The sequence below is a fragment of the Triturus cristatus genome, chromosome 7, assembly GCF_964204655.1.
Source record: "Triturus cristatus chromosome 7, aTriCri1.1, whole genome shotgun sequence".
Lineage (NCBI taxonomy): Eukaryota > Metazoa > Chordata > Amphibia > Caudata > Salamandridae > Triturus > Triturus cristatus.
Genome location: NC_140590.1, coordinates 1,278,221,153 through 1,278,240,951, shown reverse-complemented (window position 1 = coordinate 1,278,240,951; position 19,799 = coordinate 1,278,221,153). Strand labels below are relative to the sequence as shown.

The 19,799-nt window shown below is 44.8% G+C and overlaps 1 protein-coding gene across 1 annotated transcript in view; it reads right to left on the bottom strand.

Annotated features, from left to right (window-relative positions):
• The window catches only part of LOC146811825 (polymerase delta-interacting protein 2-like), a 128,969-nt gene extending 109,405 nt beyond the window's left edge, over positions 1 to 19,564 (bottom strand). The window contains exon 1 of the mRNA XM_085618817.1: positions 19,428 to 19,564. Coding sequence (XP_085474943.1) covers positions 19,428 to 19,519 — 92 coding nt within the window. The 5' untranslated portion in view covers positions 19,520 to 19,564. The remainder of the gene's footprint in view (positions 1 to 19,427) is intronic.
• Positions 19,565 to 19,799: the final 235 nt, after the last annotated feature.

Here is a 19,799-nt window from a genome sequence, read left to right as displayed (position 1 = left end):
TTCAGTAGATTCTAAGAAAATAGCCTTTAAATCAATATATATATCTGAGCCCGCTTACGGTACGCTTACCGTACGCTTACCGTACGCGTACGGTGGCGTGCGCGATTCTGATTGGCTCTTAGATCTTAGTAAACATTCGAATCGGCCGAAACCAGGAAGCGGCGTCCGCCATTTTGTCTCTCGCACTGAGTGTTATTTATCAAACATGATGCCCAAAAACATGTTACGGGGCTGTTTTGACAACTCCCTCCCACATAGTCATGTTGAGGGAGTCCCCAAACATCCCCCAAGAGCAAAAACGGTTTTATTTTTTTTTCGGCAATTTCGCCGAGTACGCTTACCGTACGCTTACCGTAAGCGTACGGTAAAAAATAGAAATTAAAAAAACAGTATCCACACTTACCCCACCCCCTGTGCTTTTGGTGCAGGGCTTATTACATCAGTAAAAAAACTATATTTTGGCAACATGAAATTATAAAATCGAAATAAAAAAAACACTATCCACATTGACCCCACCCCCTGTGCTTTGGGTGGCCGAAGGCCACCAAATGTACAGGGCTTATTAAAGTTGATAAAAACCGCGCACGGAACGCACTGCGTTAAGTGGGCGCGCACGCCTCGAATGGCGTAAAGTAACTTAGCATTTAAAAAACCGTACAAATTCACTGAAAAAACCATAGGTTTCACACACGTTATAGTTAGGAATTAGCATTTAAAAAACCTTGCAAATTCACTGAAAAAACCATAGGTTTCACACATGTTATAGTTAGCGGAAATTTTACTGATAAAAAACCAATGAAATTGCCCCGTTATAGTTAGTGCTGGCAACTATAACTCACGCGACCGCAATCTTCTGCTGATGACATATGTGTCTTTATGAAAAAAAAATATTTGTAATATATGTATAGCTAAAAATGTATGGAAGAAGACATGGGCAAATAAGTGTCTAAATACAGTATTAGCATCAGCAGAGGATTGCGGTCGCGTGAGTTATAGTTGCCAGCACTAACTATAACGGGGCAATTTCATTGGTTTTTTATCAGTAAAATTTCCGCTAACTATAACATGTGTGAAACCTATGGTTTTTTCAGTGAATATATATATATATATATATATATATATATATATATATATATATATATATATATATATACACATACACACTGAAGAAAACTGATTTATAAGTGAAATAGAGATGCACGACTGTGGCACTGTTTTTACTAAACATTCCCTTTTTGATTTTCAATGTAGCCCTATCATCTTGGTGCAATATTTAACCTAAATGGCAACACAAATAATTAGATTGGCCTCATGTAACATAAATGTGGTCAATAACCATACCAAATTTAAATGCACGCTCAAGTGGTTTGTGTCAGAACAAATTAAGATTATTTTACTTCAGGAGACACACTTAAAAAGAGATTCATCCCCTTGCAGGTTACATTTCTCAAGTTTTTTTGCCTCAGCAGGGGCTGCAGTAAAGGCGGTAGCAATCTTGTTTACACACCATTGTGATAGAGAAGTCTTACAGTTTAACAAAGACCCCAACGCTAGATGGATTATCGTAAGCTGGAAGATGGGCAACCAGATCTTCCAGATAGTTCGTTTTTATGGTCCAATTTCCGTTGACACAACTGCCCTGGAGGGTCTTAAAGATGCCCTCTCCCAACTTCCTGCTTATGTTATCATAGGGGGAGATTTTAATCTAATACAGGACTTGCAACTCGACTCCTTAAGTAAGGATAAGGTTCAAAACAAACCCAGAGTAGCAAGAAGCGTGGCCACCTTATTACATGATTTCGCTTTATTGGATCCCTGGAGAATCCAGTGTCCCCGGGCACGTGAATATACTTTAAAAAATTTTTTTTAAGAGACTTCACTCTGCATCGAGAATCGATTTTTCTTAATTTCGCAATACTGGGAACGGGGCAAGACTCATATTCTTGCAAACCCTTTTTCGGACCTTTCGGTTCCGGTGGTAGAAATTAAGGCTAATCGGGTTAGACATGAATATCCCGAGTGGACTTTAGATAAAACTCAATTAACCAAGGAAGAATGGGTAACGAATATGCAAGTTGAAATCAATGATTTTTTATAAATAAATATCATCAGTCTGGGATGCTTGCAAAGCTTACATTAGGGGGGGGGGGGGGGGGGGAGATAAAATTGTATAAATCCAGCATATCAAAAATAAGAAGTACTACAGCTCTGGCTCTAGAGCACGACTTAGATCAAGCAGTCCAGAGACTTTATGAGGAAAGCGAAAACGCTGGCAAGCTCCTGGTGTGGTCTTTAAAAAAGAGAACTAATAAAGCTACTATCAAAACTATTTTTGATGAAAATAGTAATCAAGTAGTAGATCAAATGGCTGATATTTGGGACGTATTTCTTTCACATTACAAGAAAATATATTCATCCCTATCTTCGACTTCTTCTACCTCCATAAATGAATTTCTTAATCCTATAGAGGTACCTAAACTCAATGACTTTCAGCAAGCTCATATAGTAGCCCCAATTACAATCGAAGAAGTTCAGGAGTCCATTAAGGAGTCCCCTAATGGGAAAGCATGTGACTGTAACGGCTTCCCGGGTGAATTTTAAAAGGTTTTTATGCCCCAATTGACAGAAATTCTAGTCGAGTTATTCAATGCAATATTAGGAGGAAGCCATCTACCTAAGTCTTTCTCTGAGGCAGTTATAATAAGCTTCATCAATAAAAGTAAACCCATTGACAATCCGGGTTCATATCGGCCAATTAGCTTACTTAATGCCAATTACAAATTGTTCACTATAATCATGGCAGCAAGAATAACCCTTTCTGCCCAAATATTGGTTCATGGAGACCAGTAAGGTTTTTTGCCTGGGAGAACGATGGCAAGCAATACCAACTTTCTAATCCAGGCAATTGATTATTATACACATAAAAAGATTAGAAGCTACAATATTTATGATAGGTGCTAAAAAATCTTTTGATTTAGTTCTTTAGGAAATCATGTTTGCAATTCTTATGAAATGTTATTTCCACTTACAACTCGTCAATTTACTAAAGAATCTTTATGGCAATGCCGAAGCAAAGATCATAAATTCTCAAACAGTAGGATCACTACAAATCAAACGAGGAACTCAGCAAGGGTGCCCAATGTCACCAGTGCTCTTTGCGTTACTTATAGATCCTCTAGTATCCTTGCTACGACAGGATCCACAAGTGAGAGCCCCTTTGCCGGGAGCTCCTAAGCTAAAACTTTTTGCAGACGACATAATCTGATATTTGTCTGTTGAGAAGCAAAATATCTTGAATGTTTAATTAATAAATAAATAAATAAAGTAATTAATTAATAACCAAATCCTTTTCGGACCTGGGGGGATATAAAATTAATCATTCTAAATCTGAAATTTTAACTGTTCTGATCAGGTTCTGCCATTAGATATGCGCAATAAGGTCCGTATGTCCAGGTCAATTAGATATTTAGGGATATATGTGTCACATGATCCTTCACAGCTATACCAGCTCAATTATGAAACTACACTAAGGCTAAAAATATCTTTAAGCAGTGGTAGGCCTTACCACTCTCGTTGATCGAGAAAATTGTGTTATAAAAAATGAGGATTCTGCCTTTATTTATTTTTTCCAATTTATTACGTGAAGTCTCTTAAAAAAATTTCAACGAGGCAGACCAAGTGCTTCCGTCATTTTGTTTGGTCTTTCATGAAACCTCGCACAAAACTAGAGACACTACAGCTACTTATTTTAGAGGGTGGACTTGCGCTCCCTCATTTTTAAAAGTATTACCAGGCAGCATTTTTTGATTGCTGCATAAGGTCACTTACCAGCCGTGATCTGGGTAGCAATTTCTATCTGAAGCAAATGCTCTAAGAATCCGGTTCCCAGCTTGTTTCATTCATCAAAAGTCCGAGGCTCCGAAAGCGAAGCAGATAGACACCCCAAATTATTTCTGAAAGGTTTTTCCAATTGAAGGAGGAATATCAGTTTATCTCCTTTCACCCAGTAATGCTAATTCACAAAGCAGGGGGATAGGTCTTCAAATTAGCCAAAAAAGCATAATAACTTGGGAAAGATTGGGGATACATTGCTTTAGGGATTTCCTCGTAGGAGGTGAAATGAAACCTGGAATCAAATTAAACAGTCCAATCCAGGACTTTCATCTTCACTACTTTTTTCAATTTCAGAATTCTTTAAGTAGTGCACAAGTCCCCCCCAGATGCTCTAGCAAATCGGATTAGTTTTAACGATTATGTGAAAGAGATCGAGTGGCAGGGAATTAGTATAAAATCTTACTTGGTCAACTACTGGCTAAGGTTGTGCTGCAAGCACTACATAAGATTCAAAGCTCAATAGGCTGAAGGGTTGGATACGCAAACATGAACAGCTTACAATATACGGGCGTATAAAGCCATACTGGGGGCCAATTTCAAACGCATTGCTTTCCTTTGCAAGTGGCATATTTAATATACTCGAACTCGTCTCTCCAAAATGTAACCCTCTGTTTCGGGAGCATGTTTCACATTCAATTGCCATATTGGGGACTGGTTTCATATTTGCTTCTCACGTCCAGCTTTAATTACATTTTGGAAGCAAATATTTCAGTGGCTTAGCAACAAGCTAAAAATAAACTTAATGCCCGAACCAAGTACTGTTCTTCTAGAAATGACCAATGCACTCAGCTTACCTATCCGACAACAACAGGGTTTTTATTGCATCACTTGCTGCTAAATCTCAAATCCTGCAAAGATGGAAAGAGGCTGAGCCCCCGACATTTTTCCAATGGCTATTCAAGATGTCCCGATTTGAGGCGAAAGAAAAATTAGATTTGCGAAGAGTAGGAGCCTTAAGTAATTTTATTTTTAATTTGGGGTAGGATTTAGGCTTACGTTCACTTATACCTGTGAAAAGGGAGCTTGATATAGCTAAATATAGTTTTTTTTTTTTTATTGATGAGTATTTATCATGTATATTAATGATAATTGTGTAATTCTATCTTGATGAATTGTTTATGTCTGCTTTTACTAACTGCAAAATATACATTTCTATTATAATTCTTTTTTAAATCACATATATAAAAAAGGTTAATAGATTTAATTTATTTCAGTTTAAATGATTTAAAGAATATTAGAATCAGCACTGGGGTTTGGTTAAAGAAAATTCGCAATTAAATACGAATGAATAAGCAATATGGTTAGAGTTACCATTAATTTGAGGTAAGAAATTAAACGCATTTTAAATTGATTAAGAATTAGGTCGGATTAGCATTCGGTCTCGGTTAAAGTTAATTTTGATCTGTCATAAATACAAATATAGTAACAGGATTTGTGTTAGCATTAGGCTTACACTATATAGCTTTACACAAATCAAGTCTGCTCTGGGGTTAGGTTAATGTTACTACGTATTCAATTAAATTAAACTAGAGAATAAGAGTCTGCAAAAGAGGGTTAGGTTAGCTCTAGTAATGGATGTAATTTATTTAAAATAGGACTAAAGCTAAAATTAGGATAATTAAATTATTTAAATAAATACAATTTAATGTAATTAACAGTAAATGTAGGCCTAAGTAGTGGAGTTGGGGTAACGCTAAATTATGCTGAAAATGTACCTTGTTGCGCAATCAAGGTTGTACCTCTGATTTAGTGGTACCTCGAAGTAGTCCGATACAACCAACAACTTCAATGTAGAGTTGCCTTCAAGAGCTCTAGGATTGTTAAAGTGCGAGTTTTTCTGTAAAAGAATATAGTAATGCTACAGGACTCCAGTTGTGCGAGTCGTTTCCAGGAACAGCCTGTTATTGCTAGAAGACTCCAGCAGTGTGAGATTATTTCTAGCAGTGTGGGCGTCTTCCATTCAGTGCTACAGAAGCCCAATATCCCAAGTTTACTCCCAGCAGCACCACGCAAGTGCACAGAGATGCCACTAGTATGCGCTTCCTACTGCAGTAGCTACCCTGGCTATAAGACTCCAGCATCGGTATATATCTGGAGGTACCCATCACAAATACAAAACTCCAGCACAGAATAAGCCAATATCAGCAGTGACCCACTTGGCAAGACATTGCAACATTCATCTGTCTAAGCGAGAAAGGCTGCTTCTTTATGAAAAAGTCAAATTTAATGGAACAGGTCTGTAATTTAACAATTTCTCAGCAGACGCCTAACAGACTATGCATTTACCAACCTCACAAATACAAATAAATCAGACGATCCTTCACACTTCTAAACCTCCCTTAACCCGTTACACCAACCTTTAACCAAACGCTGTCCCGGTTCTTCACTAAGCCCTGAAATTTCATCATTTCCGTTCGAATTCATTGCAACCTTCACCCTTCTCTATCTTTTGCTCAATCCCTAATCACAACCAAATCCACCTGAAATGTTCCCCCAATGTCCCAAACTTCCATGAGCTGAAATTAGCCAACTAGTAACAATCCAATCCTCCATCTACAGTCTGTTTGTTTCCATGCCAATTAGGAAAACACTTTTTTTTTTTTAACAATGCTTTGACTGGTTATGCAAATTATAAACATGTGATCACACTTTTACAATCAAAATACATCTGGGAGCCAAATTAATAAACAAAAATAAACTTTATTTAGGTTATGTTAGGCAGCCCACCGCTGTGACACCGTTCCAGGGTGAGAAGTCAACAGAAGATAAAGGTTGTTGGCATGGTGAGGTGGCAATACAGCGAGGGAGAGCTTCAAAGATAAGTGGATGAATAATCCTGATAAATATAGGAGCAAACTAACAGCGCCAGTCTTTCGGATGGGCGAGTCGTGGGAAGTAAGCTTTGGAGCTGGTAAGCAGAGAGGATGAAGGGGAAGAAGTGGAACCCCTGATGTATTATGTGCAGGCCAATGGTGCAAGAAGGTCTAGCGATAATTAGGGTTATTTATAAATAATATAGGTATGTATAGATGGTCATGGGTCCCCAACACAGGCTTATGGCTCAGTGATGGAGTAACCGAGCATTGTCCTCTGGCCCACATAAACTTAAGATCACTTTTCATGTCTTTCAACAACCGGATGCCTGATAGTTGGATCACATTTTTTCCCCTACATGAAACACTAACAGATCTGGACAACCCCAGCCATTGACTTATTCAGCCAGACAGGTAGAAGTTGTCCCCAATGCATACCACTCTTCCCTCGCCAGCTCACAACTATCTTTCCTCTGACCATCCTTGCTGTCATCCAATGCATGTTATTTCAGCCTGTTTAGCATCACACCTTACAAAAAGAAAAGTGTCCTACAAGCCAAACTAATACATTGTTTGCCAAAAGATCTGCCACGGACGTGCATTAGGAGAAAAGGAAATTACCAAAAGAAAATCTACAAACAATCCCTCTGCCCTATCAAAAGGTTCTGTTCTAGGCTGATGTATCTCTTGCAACTATTTGATCTCGATGTCCCCATTGGCTTGTCATCTTTTAAAAATCTCAACCTCTCCAAGGCTGTGGATGGCCGAATCTTAAAACGATTAGTACTAATAAACCTGGCTGTGAGATTCAACGAGAGTAGCACTTTCCTCAGAACTTGCAAGGCTAAATACGGACTCAGAAAACTTCCATCCTCAGGAATGAAAAATATCTCCAGTAAATTCCACTCTTGCTGTTCAGAACTAATATGCCCAAACTGTGCATCTACCACTACCACATGAATGATACATATATATCCAGTTGCTCTTCACTAACTTGAATCTTCCTAACCAATTCCCGCCCAATAACTGAAGAATTCAAAATGCCTAAAAAAATAACCAAGTTGTGCATAATCTAAAAAGGGCAATGCCCCACTGTGAACAACAGATCCGCTAGAATTCCCACTATACCCAACAGCTTCTGACCTATGATTGGTTTCCCTTCATCAATCATCAACAAAGTGAACCACAACATCCTTCCTCTTTGTCCCATCTTGCCATACATCTCTCGCCTCTGCATCCCGCTAGCTAAAAATGCTCTTCAAGCTTGCTGGTATGCCTTCCCTTAGACATTGCTACACATTATCCCACTAGCTGCAGAACCCTTAGTTCCCGTGTTCCAACAGCTCTACTAGCCTCTTGGTCTTTACTGTTGCTGCGCCCGACACTAGTCCACAAAACTCCTGGGACTGTGAATGAGGCAGAGCATCCACTATGTTATTCTTTGCACCTGGCACGTGTTAAGCTCTAAATAAAATGTTACATTTAAAACAACGCATCATAAATATCCACAACCGAACCCAATCATTCCACACTTTGTGTCTACTTACTAATCCCACCACTGATTGGTTGTCCATATTAACAAAGTCAAGAAATGTAATGCTTGCATCCTCAAGGCATCAGATATTCAGGCTATTTTTCATTGCACCACCTCCCATCCCAGAACGGTCCAAAGCTACAGTTCCTACCATATCAGAAGTAACCTGCACCTAGCCTAGTACATCATCTGCCAAAGAATATAGATTTATACTATTGAAATCTTCCAAAAAGGAAAGCCACTCTTAAATGCTCCGTCAGACTAGCATTCAAATATAGTCATGGTGGGACAAAAATGTTCCAGACATTAAAAAACCCAATTTGATGCAAAATTCTCATCCTGCTCTCACCACTCTGCAGGTAAAATTCTGGATGAGCCATCCGAAGTCCCAAAACCTAGCCGAAATCCTTCAGTGGACCCTCATCCCAGTATTCTGGCTGCCTCACTATCTAGATAAACAACAACCATGCACGTGGCTCCTTTAACATCAATAGAAGTAGGGCTGTAGGAGCCCTTTCCTCCAATCGGTTAACACCCTCCCTCATGACTGTTGACCCTGTGCCCCAACAGTAAGCTGTCTGAAAAATTGCACAAGTGGGTGCTTACCTACCATACTTAACACGGTCATAGCTTAAATTAAAGAAAGCTCTTGAGAAAAGCCCCCTATTGAAATACCAACAAGACACTGATGCTGATAACTGACTCCTCACAAAAACCTCCACCCCAAGTTATTTGGAGTGGCATTAAAAGGGTAGGCACTGAATTAGTAGCCCCCTTGTGGTATGCACCACCAGCATAGTCAGAGCCATCCCATGAAGCAATAATTCATAGTCTAAATAATTCATAGTCTATCTCATCCCACTTTTTCCTCTGGATTAGCTACCATCCTTGACCTGAACTCCAAATTTGACCTCAAACCAGCGATGCCAGAGAAATCGATTTGCATTTTCCTTATTACAGTGATGTTCTTAAATAATGTTTTGTTACTTACCGGTAATCTTCATTACCCCGATTAAGGTACTCCTCGTCCCAGTCCTTACACAAATGAGGCAATCCTGCCTCTTGACAAGCTATTCTAAAACGTTGGAATTTTTTCCATGTCTATTATATGAACCCCTCCCACCCACCGACATGCCTGTTATCAACAAGACCAGACACAACCACAGCGGTAGGGAGGGAACAGGACTGGGATGAGGAGGACCTTAATCGAGGTAATGAAGATTACCTGTAAGTAACAAAACATTACCCCCTCATATGTCCTCCTCGTCCCAGTCCTTACACAAGTGAGGACATCACAAGCAAAAAAACATTAAGAAAAACACAGGACACCAAAGATCCATGCAAAAATAAAAAAAGTTTAATTAAATACCTGATTAAGACACTGCAGCGTTCATAATGCCAACAACAAAATTGTTCACAGAGGCATGCAAGACATCAAGATAATAATGCCAGACAAAAGTATGATGGGACTGCCAGGTAGCCATCCTACAAATATTCTGGATAGAAACCCCAGCCGACTCAGCCTAGGAAGCGGACACAGACTACGTTGAAAGCCCCCAAGCCGGAGGAGGCAAACCCACAGACTTATGGGACTGGCAAACAGCCAAACGCACCCACGTCTGATGGTGTAAGTGGACACATTCTTCTTCCCCTTGGCTACACCCCCACAGGAGACAAACAGGGCAGGGGAAAGAAGAAAACCCTGTGTACGCTGGAGATCAACCTGAAGGGCTCTGCGAAACTCCACAGTAGAAGGAACAAGTGCATCCGCATTCCCCAAACAATCAGTAAAAACCACCTCCTGCTGCAAATGAAACTTGCTGCAAACCTCAGGGAGAAAAGCCAGGTCAAGCCGCAACACCACCTTGTCCTGAAAGAACTGCAAATAAGGGAAAGAAACAAGCAAAGCACCCAACTCACCCAATCGCAGAGCAGAGGTGATGGCCAACAGAAAAGCCAATTTAGCAGACAACCAAAGCAAATCTGCCTCCAACAAAGGCTCAAAAGGGTGCAACTGGAGACCCCTCAGAACAGTTGACAAATCCCAAGAGGTCACAATCACAGGAGTGACTGGACGATGAAGCCGAAAACTCCACAGGAGCCGACTCACCAAAGGAGCAATACCCACCAAGGAGTCCCCCGAACCCCTACACAACCGAACAGCAGCACACTAAGCAGATAAAGTAGAAGGAGAAAGATCTTTAAAAAAAACATCCCTGAGAAACTCAAGAATAGAGGCCGGATCAACAACCACAGGATCCACACCATGAGAAGTACACCAAGTGACAAAAGAACCGCAATGCTTACTGTAACTCTTAAGGGTAGAAGGCCTAAAGGAATGCTGGATATCACAGGCCACCAAGGAAAACCGGCCCAAAAACTTTAACATCAAACATTCAAGGGCAAGGCCATCAGTTTTAACTGATGAAGACGAGGCAAGGACAGAAGTGGGAACTGAAGCGGAGACGGGATCACGGGAAGCCAGACAAACCCGCCCCCTGGCAGCCGGATTAACAGCGGAAACTAAAGGAGGCAATGCCAAAAAGGAGCAATCAGGAGAACAGACACCTTCTCCATCTGAATCTTTTGCAGCACGCTCGGGAGGAGGGGAATCGGAGGAAAGGCATACAGAAGGCCCGGGGGGCCAAGAAATCGAGAGGGCATCCACCGCCCACGCCTGAGGACAAACCAGCTCGGAACAGAACCGAGGGAGAAGGGAGTTGTGCAGCGAAGCAAAAAGGTTGATCCAAGGCATCCCGAACCGAAGACAAAGGTCCCGGAATAGGGGAACAGACAGATGGAACAGAACCAAGGAGGGGAGGTTGCAGCTATAGCTGTATGAATGAAAGTTCAGGCGACCCTGAATGTAAACAGCCCGCAAGGCCAACAGGTGAGACTCCGCCCAGGCACAAATCATGGAAGACAGCAGAGACACGCACCAGGTCCCCCCTTGGCGGTTCAAGTAACAGCAAGCCACCTGATGGTCAGTACGAACCAACAGCTTCGCCCCCCAGAGGGGAACCTGAAGGAACAGTATTGCCTGCGACACGGCCGCCAACTCCCACCAATTCGAGGAACGGGACACCAACTCCCACCAATTAGAGGAATGGGCGCTCCCTGCCCGGGACCACTGTCCCTTGGCCCCCAAAGTGGCCCCCAACCCCAAAGACTGGCATACGTTGTCAACAAAAAGGGAGAAGGAAGTTGAAAACGGACCCCTTTTTAGGTCGAGCCTAGAGGCAGCACCCATGAGCTGCTCTGCGAGGCATTTTGTAATCTGTATGTAGAGATGAAACACACCCATGACAGCCCACCGGTTTTAATAGGTTGCTTCGTCTGCCTTTACTAATTTCACAATGTTGGTAGGTGTATAGTACACATTTGTCCCGCTTTGTGGGTGTTCTGTTACGATCCTTTTGATATGGCCCATATGTTCTCTTGACCTGCACTATTTTTCCTTACTGCCTTCACCGCTGGCTGGCACACAGCTTCTTGTTCTACTGGCTTCCCTTCTATAAGCTCACACACTGCAGCAGGCAAGAAGCTCGCCTTGTAGCGATCGGAGAGCTATATATATGTGTTTTTTTTTCCTTTAAAAAAGGCACAAGCCTCAGTAAGTGCTTTAGGTCACCCTGCTCCTCCATTGCCTCTCGGGCTGTGCGGGCGCAACCATTGGAGGAGGGGGCGGGGTGGAGACATGGACCCTGTTTTCTCCTTGTTCTCGGAGATCCCAAGCAGCTAAAAGCTCCGTCCTCCATTCTGCTAATCCCTTCTAGAGGCGTCAGAAGCAGAACTGCTGGCTGAGTCCCTCTTGGTTACTCAGCGAGTCGGTTTCATTTTTGCAACATTTCTTCCATCAGCCTCTTAATTCGTAAATGCATGCAGACAAGGGGGAATTTAAGATTCTTCCTCTTTCCCTTACTAAGGAGGAGGGGGGAGGCGTAGAGCAGGGCGCTCGGTGAGCTTATTTTTCGCTGACACAGCATTAAAAACAAGAAGAATCTTATCTTCCCCCTTGTCTTCATGCATTTACAAATTAACAGGCTGACAGAAGAAATAAATCAAACAGACTCCCTGAGTAACTGCTTGTAAAGCCTCTGGAAACTTTTAAGGCAGCTCTAATCACTGTGCCTCCTGCAGAGCCCAGAACTTGTACAGTAATTATCTGCGGAGTGCAGGAAGCATGAGTAATCCACAAAACACTATCAGGGAAGCCGTAAACAAAAAGAAACATTCTTAGTTGAGTGCCAGGACAAAAAGTAACAATACTATTCCACCTCACTTGCAGTCTTTAATCCCCTCAGCTGCACTGCACACTGTCTGAACTTCTTTTAAAGGTTCCTTTCTGAATTGACCGGTTTACCTCCCTTTTCTCTACCAATTGTATCCTAAATGTGACGTAAACGTAATGTAATTTCTCTACAAATTACATCCTAAATGTGAAGTAAATGTAAACGTGATGTCCTAGAACTTCAGTTTAAAATGTTGTTTTTACTTATAAGGTCGAAAAAGGCAAGAGCTATTGGCTATGCCAATGCTTGCTCCAGATTGGGAGTGCAAAGCCACAAGCCCCGAACCACAACAGGGGAGAGAGGAACTAGAGTGTCATAACCTACACTAGAGGGGTCACACCGAGACAACAGATGATTCACCAAAGGCTTGAGGTGCAGGCAAGCTCAGGGAACCACAGCCGGGGTCGCAGCCAATAACCCCTGGACCCGCAACCAAGCCCGAGCTGGAGCAGACGGCAGACTCAGCAGGTCCAGCAGAAGCTGTAGGGAAGAGATACGAGCAGGAGGGAAAAACATCGCTCCCAACAAGGTGTCAAAAATGTCCCCTGATAAACTGCAGCCTCTGAACAGGGAGCAGATGAGATTTTGCCAGATTCAGCTTGAACCACAGACCCTGGAACATAGCCATGGTCGCATCCACTGTGAGAAGTTGGCCTTGTATATGCTGACCACTAATTAAAGTGGGCACCATGTACCAGTCCAAACAACCCTTATTGATGATTAGGTTAAAGACAACCTCTATTGAAAGCTATCCTAGTGGTAGCTATGTAGAGCAGTCTTCAGGTTAAGCCTTGAAGGAATGTAAAGCAGCTTGTTTCACCACATCAGAACCTCCTGAATGACCAAATGAAAGGAGAACCACACAAGAGATATATAAAATATACGTATTTATTACTAAACATTCTCTACTAACCTCTTTATGAGATTAGAGAACAAGGCACACAATATGAAATCACTAGAAAAACAATAAATAGCACAATACACAGCGGGCTCCAGGGAGAGACCGGACCATATACTAAGAAAGTGGTACAACACCCACGACTTGACTAGACACAGTACCTAGAGCACGTAGAATCGCTGGGACTCCAAGGAACCACCCAAAGTAGTGACACAGGGGACCCATGGAGGACGGGTGCAGTGTGTGAACACAGGCACGAGCTCCGTACAATCCTATGAGAAAGTCGCGGTTGGAATTTTAAAGATAAGGGACACTTCAGAGAGGACTTTAAGCAAACCCAGTTAAACATGGTAGGTTTCAAGGCCAGCACCCTTGAGAGTACTGAGATACCTGTGTTACCTATCCCAGAGGAGCTGGGTGCACAGGGGTCAAGTGATGTTGGGAACCTTCGTCGTTTTCAATAGCGTGATGCGGAAAAGTGCTGCTGCCGGGAAGATGAAGTGTCCGGTGGAATCCAAGCCTGGATCCAAGGTGAGAAGAACCTTAAAGCAGAGGGGACAGAGTCCGGGTCACTTCACAGTGACCAGGGGCATGATAGACAAATGCCCACGGATGTCGGGTGTTTCAGGTGAGACGAGGTGAAGCTTGACTCTGCAGCCACAGAAGACGACGACCAATGTCAGAAGGTGAGCTGTCCCACGAAGGATGTCAAGTGCAGGGGGGTCAGTGTCCGGGTTGAACACTATCAAGCCTTGGCAACTGCAACCCACGCGGGCAGAGGCAAGATGCTTCGGTGAGGACCAGCAAGGTCCTGGGGACTCTCCAAGCTATGGAGAGTCAGGGCACGTCTGGAGCAACGAGGAAAGCCCACGGAAAGTTAAAGTTACCTTCACAGGGACCCACAGGCCAACGGACCAGGGATCGCAAAGGGACCTCGAACTGAATCACGAAATACCAGCCCACGGAACACTCGTGGAGTGCAGGCCGGAGATCTCCGGTGGGATTACTGCTTGGGGTCAGAAATACAAGTAGCCCAAAGTATAGCCTCAGGGATCGCCAAAAAGCTTATGCTGCTGCAAAAGTGCACAGGGGTTCGGGTTGCATTGTCCCCACGAGGGATACTGGGCTCAGAATTGCCGAGAGCGCAGATCGACCTCAGAGACCTCGGGAACCCACCTCCTGTGTTGAAGAAATCTTCGGAGTCCTCAGGAGCTCGGGAGATGCAAACTGGTCAGATGCGTTTAGGTGCCTGCCTTGCAGGGGAGTAACTCCTTTACTCCAAGGGCGATTCTTCAGTTATCCAGCGTCGTGCAGATCATCAAATTATTTGGTTTCTGTAGCAGAGTTTAGTCCAGGTAAAATCTAATCAGGGGTTCCTACTTTTTCCCCAAGGAAGAGGTGGGACAAACTCTGGGGACCCACCTATGGGAGGGTCAGGACTGAGGGGTGGCTACACCCATGTCCTTTGTCCAGTTTCGCGCCAGAGCAGGAGCAAATGGCTCCTGCAACCGGTTTGAGCTGGACTATGCACAGGGACACCAAATGTGCCCCCAGTGCAGACTTCAAAGCACTCTCAGAGTGCACCCACCCAGCCCCAATACACTAAAGCCTTTCTGGGAGGTGGTCACACCTCCTTGTGACAGGAAACCTATTGTCAAGCCTTCCCCTGCTCGAGCTTGGCTCAGCAGCAGGAGGGCAGACATATCTGTGGTTGGCAGCATCCATTTTATGATGCCCAGGTCTAGAACGGTGGTACCGGGTAGCCCGGCAAGTCACATAATTCCCTCTAGGAGGGTGTAATCATAACTCCCCCACAAGTTACTGGTGGGGAGGTATGATTCCAAGGTGTTTGACACCAAACACGACATGTTTCTATGCAGCCTTTTCAAAATTAGCATTTACTGCGAGGTTATAATGCACTTACATAAATATCGTTGACTGCATCACAAACAACCCCGGAAAATAGGTTCTGAAGGCTGCAGAGGGGCTCTGCTTATCCATGGGGACCCTCTCACTTAAAAACCAGCACCCTGCCTTCAGGATTGATAAGGCCTGCCATAGGGGTGACTGATAGATTTCTATGTACAATGATTTAGAATAGATATATTGAACCTATATCTAAGTAAGGGGTGCATGCACCACCTTACACAGGCTGCAGTAGCAGACCTGTGGTGCCCTTTTTCAATGGTCTCTCAGGGGTGGCACAATACATGCTGCAGCCCCTGGAGTACCTAGGCCCTGGGTACATAGTTTACCATATACTAGGGATGTATAAGGGTACCCCAGCATCCAATCTGGAGTGTACCTAAAGTACATGCAATCAATTTAGAGGAGAAAGCAGACAAACTGGGGTCCTGATTAGCAGGTTCCCAGTCAGACTAGTCGAAAACCAGCAAAACACCAGGAAAAAAGTGGGGGTAACCATACAGTCAGATTCCACCTTCCTACATCTACTGCCAGAAGAGCCTTAGGAAGGGAGGAAGCAGAGAACAATCAATCAATATAGGGAAACACAGAGAAACCCTGAAGCTGCAAAATTCCCACAGCAGGAGCGAATACCTTGGTAAAAGTCCGGGGAGCAGTAGAGAGGCCGAAAGGCAACACCTGAAACTGGTAATGGACCCAGTTCACTGCAAACCTCAGGAACTGCTGGCTTCCAGGATGGACAGGGACGTGAAAATAGGCCTCTTCCAAGTCCAGAGAAGCCAGAAAATCACCCTCTTGGATGAGGGGAATGATGGACTGCAAGGTGGTCATTTGAAAGTGATCCAGCTGCACCAATTTGTTCAGGGCCTTGAGATTCAGAATTGGGCAGTACGAACCATTGGGTTTTGGGACAAAGAAGAGCATGGAATAGAAACCCAGGCCTCGTTCCGCCTTTGGAACCAGAACAGCGCCCATCTCCAGCAACATGCTCACTCCTGAGAACATAGCAGACCTCTTCACGAGGTCTCTTGACAATGAGGGTAACCCAATAACAGGTCTGAGGGAGGAGGGCCCCGGAACGGAATCTGGTACCCGTGACCGATAGGACCCACTGGTCAGAAATGAGAGTTGCCCAACGATCCAGGAACAAACGAACCGGAGACCCTACCACGGCATAGTCACTTTTGCCCAGCATCAGCAAGAGCGCTTGAATTCTTGGAGGTCCGTTGTGAACCAGGTGGAAGTGTCGTCTGACGGAGTTCTGGAGGGGGCAAGAGAGTTGGCGATCCATTGGTGATGGTCGGTTGCTGCTTTGTTGGCATCTGTCGTGGTGGGGGGGTGCAGCGGAGGCGAGGTGTTTTAAGGTGATTTTGCTCCAGTGTGGTGTGAGCTTGTGTGCGGTGGTTTTTGAGAAGGAGAATTGAACGCAGTGGTGGTCTGGCCAGAGCGGTTCCGTGGTGTGACTGAAGCGAATGTTTCCCCAGCGAAGATGGGGGTTGAGAGTGTGTCCTGCCGTGTGGGTGGGGGTGGAGACAAGTTGCTTCAGTTCAATGTTGGCGAGATTCTCTAGGAGTGCGGTGGTGTTGGGGTCGCGGAGGTTGTCTAGGTGGAAGTTCAGGTCTCCGATCAGTATGTAGTCAGTTGAGGCGAGGGTGTGGGGAGCAATGTAGTCTGCGATGGCGTTAGTGAACGGGGAGCAGGGTCCGCGCTGTCTGTAGGCGAGTGTTCCACGGAGTGTCGTTCTGGGGTTGGGCTGGATATGGAAGTGGATGTGTTCCATGGGGGGGCAAGGCGCCGTTCGAGTTGGAGGATGTCATTCGAAGGGGGCTCTTGTGAACTATGGCAAGGCCTCCTCCGGGCAATTTTTCCTCAGAATCTTGTATCCGTCGGGGATGGCAGTTACGATGTCGGGTGCGGAGCTGGAGTTGGTCCAGGTCTCTGTGAGGAAGACAACATCAGGTGAGTGAGTATTGAGGAGGTCCCAAACTTCTACTGAGTGTCTGTGCAGGGAGTGCACATTGAGGAGGATGCAGCTCAGGGGTTTGTGTACTCTGGCGTCCGGTGAGATGGGGGTGGTTGTCGGGGTCCAGAGGTGGGTGGTGGTGCTGCGGCAGTGTTGGCAGGAGAACAGGTCTTAAGATTTGCTCGGAGTCGAGAGCTGGCAGTTGCTGTTGACCCAGGGTTGAGTGTGTGGAAGGTGCTGGGGTCGTAGCGGCGAGGGGTCGCGGCCAGGGTCCCTGGTGTTGGTTGCGGTTAGGCCGCACAGTGGCCGCCATTAAGTAGAAGTCGGGGAGGGTGAGCCGCTGGGCGGCGGGAGAGGGAACACACAGGGGATGCAGGGCTGAGGGGCAGCAGCAGCGCAACAGGCAGATAACAGAGAGGACTGCCAGAAGAGCAGGCTCTTCCACTCGAACACCTTATCTGGGACACCAGAAGGCTCTGGGAGCAGTGCCTGAATGGTGGAGCTGCGCAAGGTGGGGGGGGGGAGCAGTTATCCTGACCATGGGGTCAGAGGTCTTGCTCCATGGCATCAATACCTATTGGCTACTGAACCTGTCTCCCCATAGGCTACTCCAGACCTATGTTCCCTTCCAGGCTGCTGTACAGATACACTGACCCATACCAATCTACCCTTTGCTTTAACCCCCCCCCCCCTATATTCTGTAAAACCTGCTCCCCTCCTCACATACCCCCTAAATTCTGTGCATTTAGTCTAACCCGTTCTCAAATGATTCAATAAAATCCATAGCCCTCCCCCACCCCCATCTCACTCATCGTTAACCATAGTGTTGTTCTTTGTCTTTTCCCACAAAACATTGCCTCCAAACATATCCTTGCCCACACAAAATTAATCTTGGTCAGAATAGGCTTCAAGGTCAATTAACGGCCCATGCGCTGTCACAGTCAAGCCCCCGCCTAACAGCCTTTAATTTCCTCTACAATGATATCGATCCTCTGTATCATCTATCTGACAGGCACCATTTCATGCCTCCTCTTGTTTGATGAAAATGCAGTGGATCAGTTAGTCCACTGGGCCATCAGACCCCGCAGTCTAAGGCCAGAACTACAGAACCACAGAAGTATGAGCTTCATTAAACTGCGCCGTACCAGCGCAATGGTACTCCAGCAGTACACATTTCCTCCAAGCAGTGCCCTGACAGGGCTACTAGGCTGCAGCAGTGGAAACCAACAACGCCCTGTGAAAGGGTGCTGTGGTGTATGCTACATTACAGCAAAGCAATGTAAACTCGCTTCAAAAAAACAATAGCAGGGAGCTGCAGAACCAATAACAGCATAAACTGGTCCTGCAGTACCTTCGTCAGATATATATTCACAAACACACACACCTTTGTAGGGGATGTTAACAGTTTGATCTGCATTGTGCATGTGTTCGCCCCCTCTTCCTGCAGAAGTTTGTTTTAGAGACATAACTTGTCATACTACAAAACACGAGAGCACACTGCCCTTCATCAGTAAATACCAGTCAACCTAAACAATCACCGTTTGCCTCCGCAGCAACAACTTCCTTCACCACTATCTTTTTAAACTGCAACTGCCTGGGTGTTTTGCCAGTCACAATTCACACGCTTCCCAGGTCAACGCGTGTGTAGGTAATGCATTCCAGTTTGAATTTGCTTTTCATTTTGGGGATTCATAGTCCCAATTAATACAATATAAAAGACGTGACTTCGTATCCCAGCATGAAAAGATAAACCCTGAACCGGAAGATCTACTCGTAGATGCGGGCCACGAAAACTTGACAGCTCAGTGACAGATTTCGATCAATGCCTTGCAGGGCTATTGTCAGGCGCTCCAGTTTCCTCCAACGTCCTCGGAGCCAAGCACTGCGGAGTACTCCATCACTGCCCTGAGCGTGCTTTAGCCACCCACAAATGCCAGGTTTCTCCAGTAGGATTCTTTCAGTAAAAGCTTTCCCTAGCCATATATCATGTGCTAGACTCCCAGCTGTGTGAGCCTTCCCCAGCATCGCTCTGTTAATTATATGAGCAATCAAGCAGCGAGAGGTACTGCTTAGTCTTTATAACGTAGCTCTCAAATGTATTTCTCACCTAGAGCCCAAGCTTCGTCTCTGCTGTCTCCAGGGTGAACTCAGTGCCTGATATCGGTTCAATCCCAACAGCCTGGCCACAGGCGCCGCCATTTTACTATCCCGGCATGCACCTCGACAGCCTTAAAGGGGAAAGCAAGCCCTGGCTCTTAAAGGGGCAGTCCACGCAGACTGAGACATATTAATGTATGAAACTGGTTCTACTACCACCTGCGTCCTGTGATAACTTCCTTTCATCCGGAATTTATGACAATTGTATACTTTATTTATTCATACCTGGGGCTTTTGGAAGATTCCCTGCGATGTCTTCTTATAGCAGCTCTTTGCCCGTCACTTCTCCTCCACCCTTCTCGCATACATTGCAGCCCTTTGT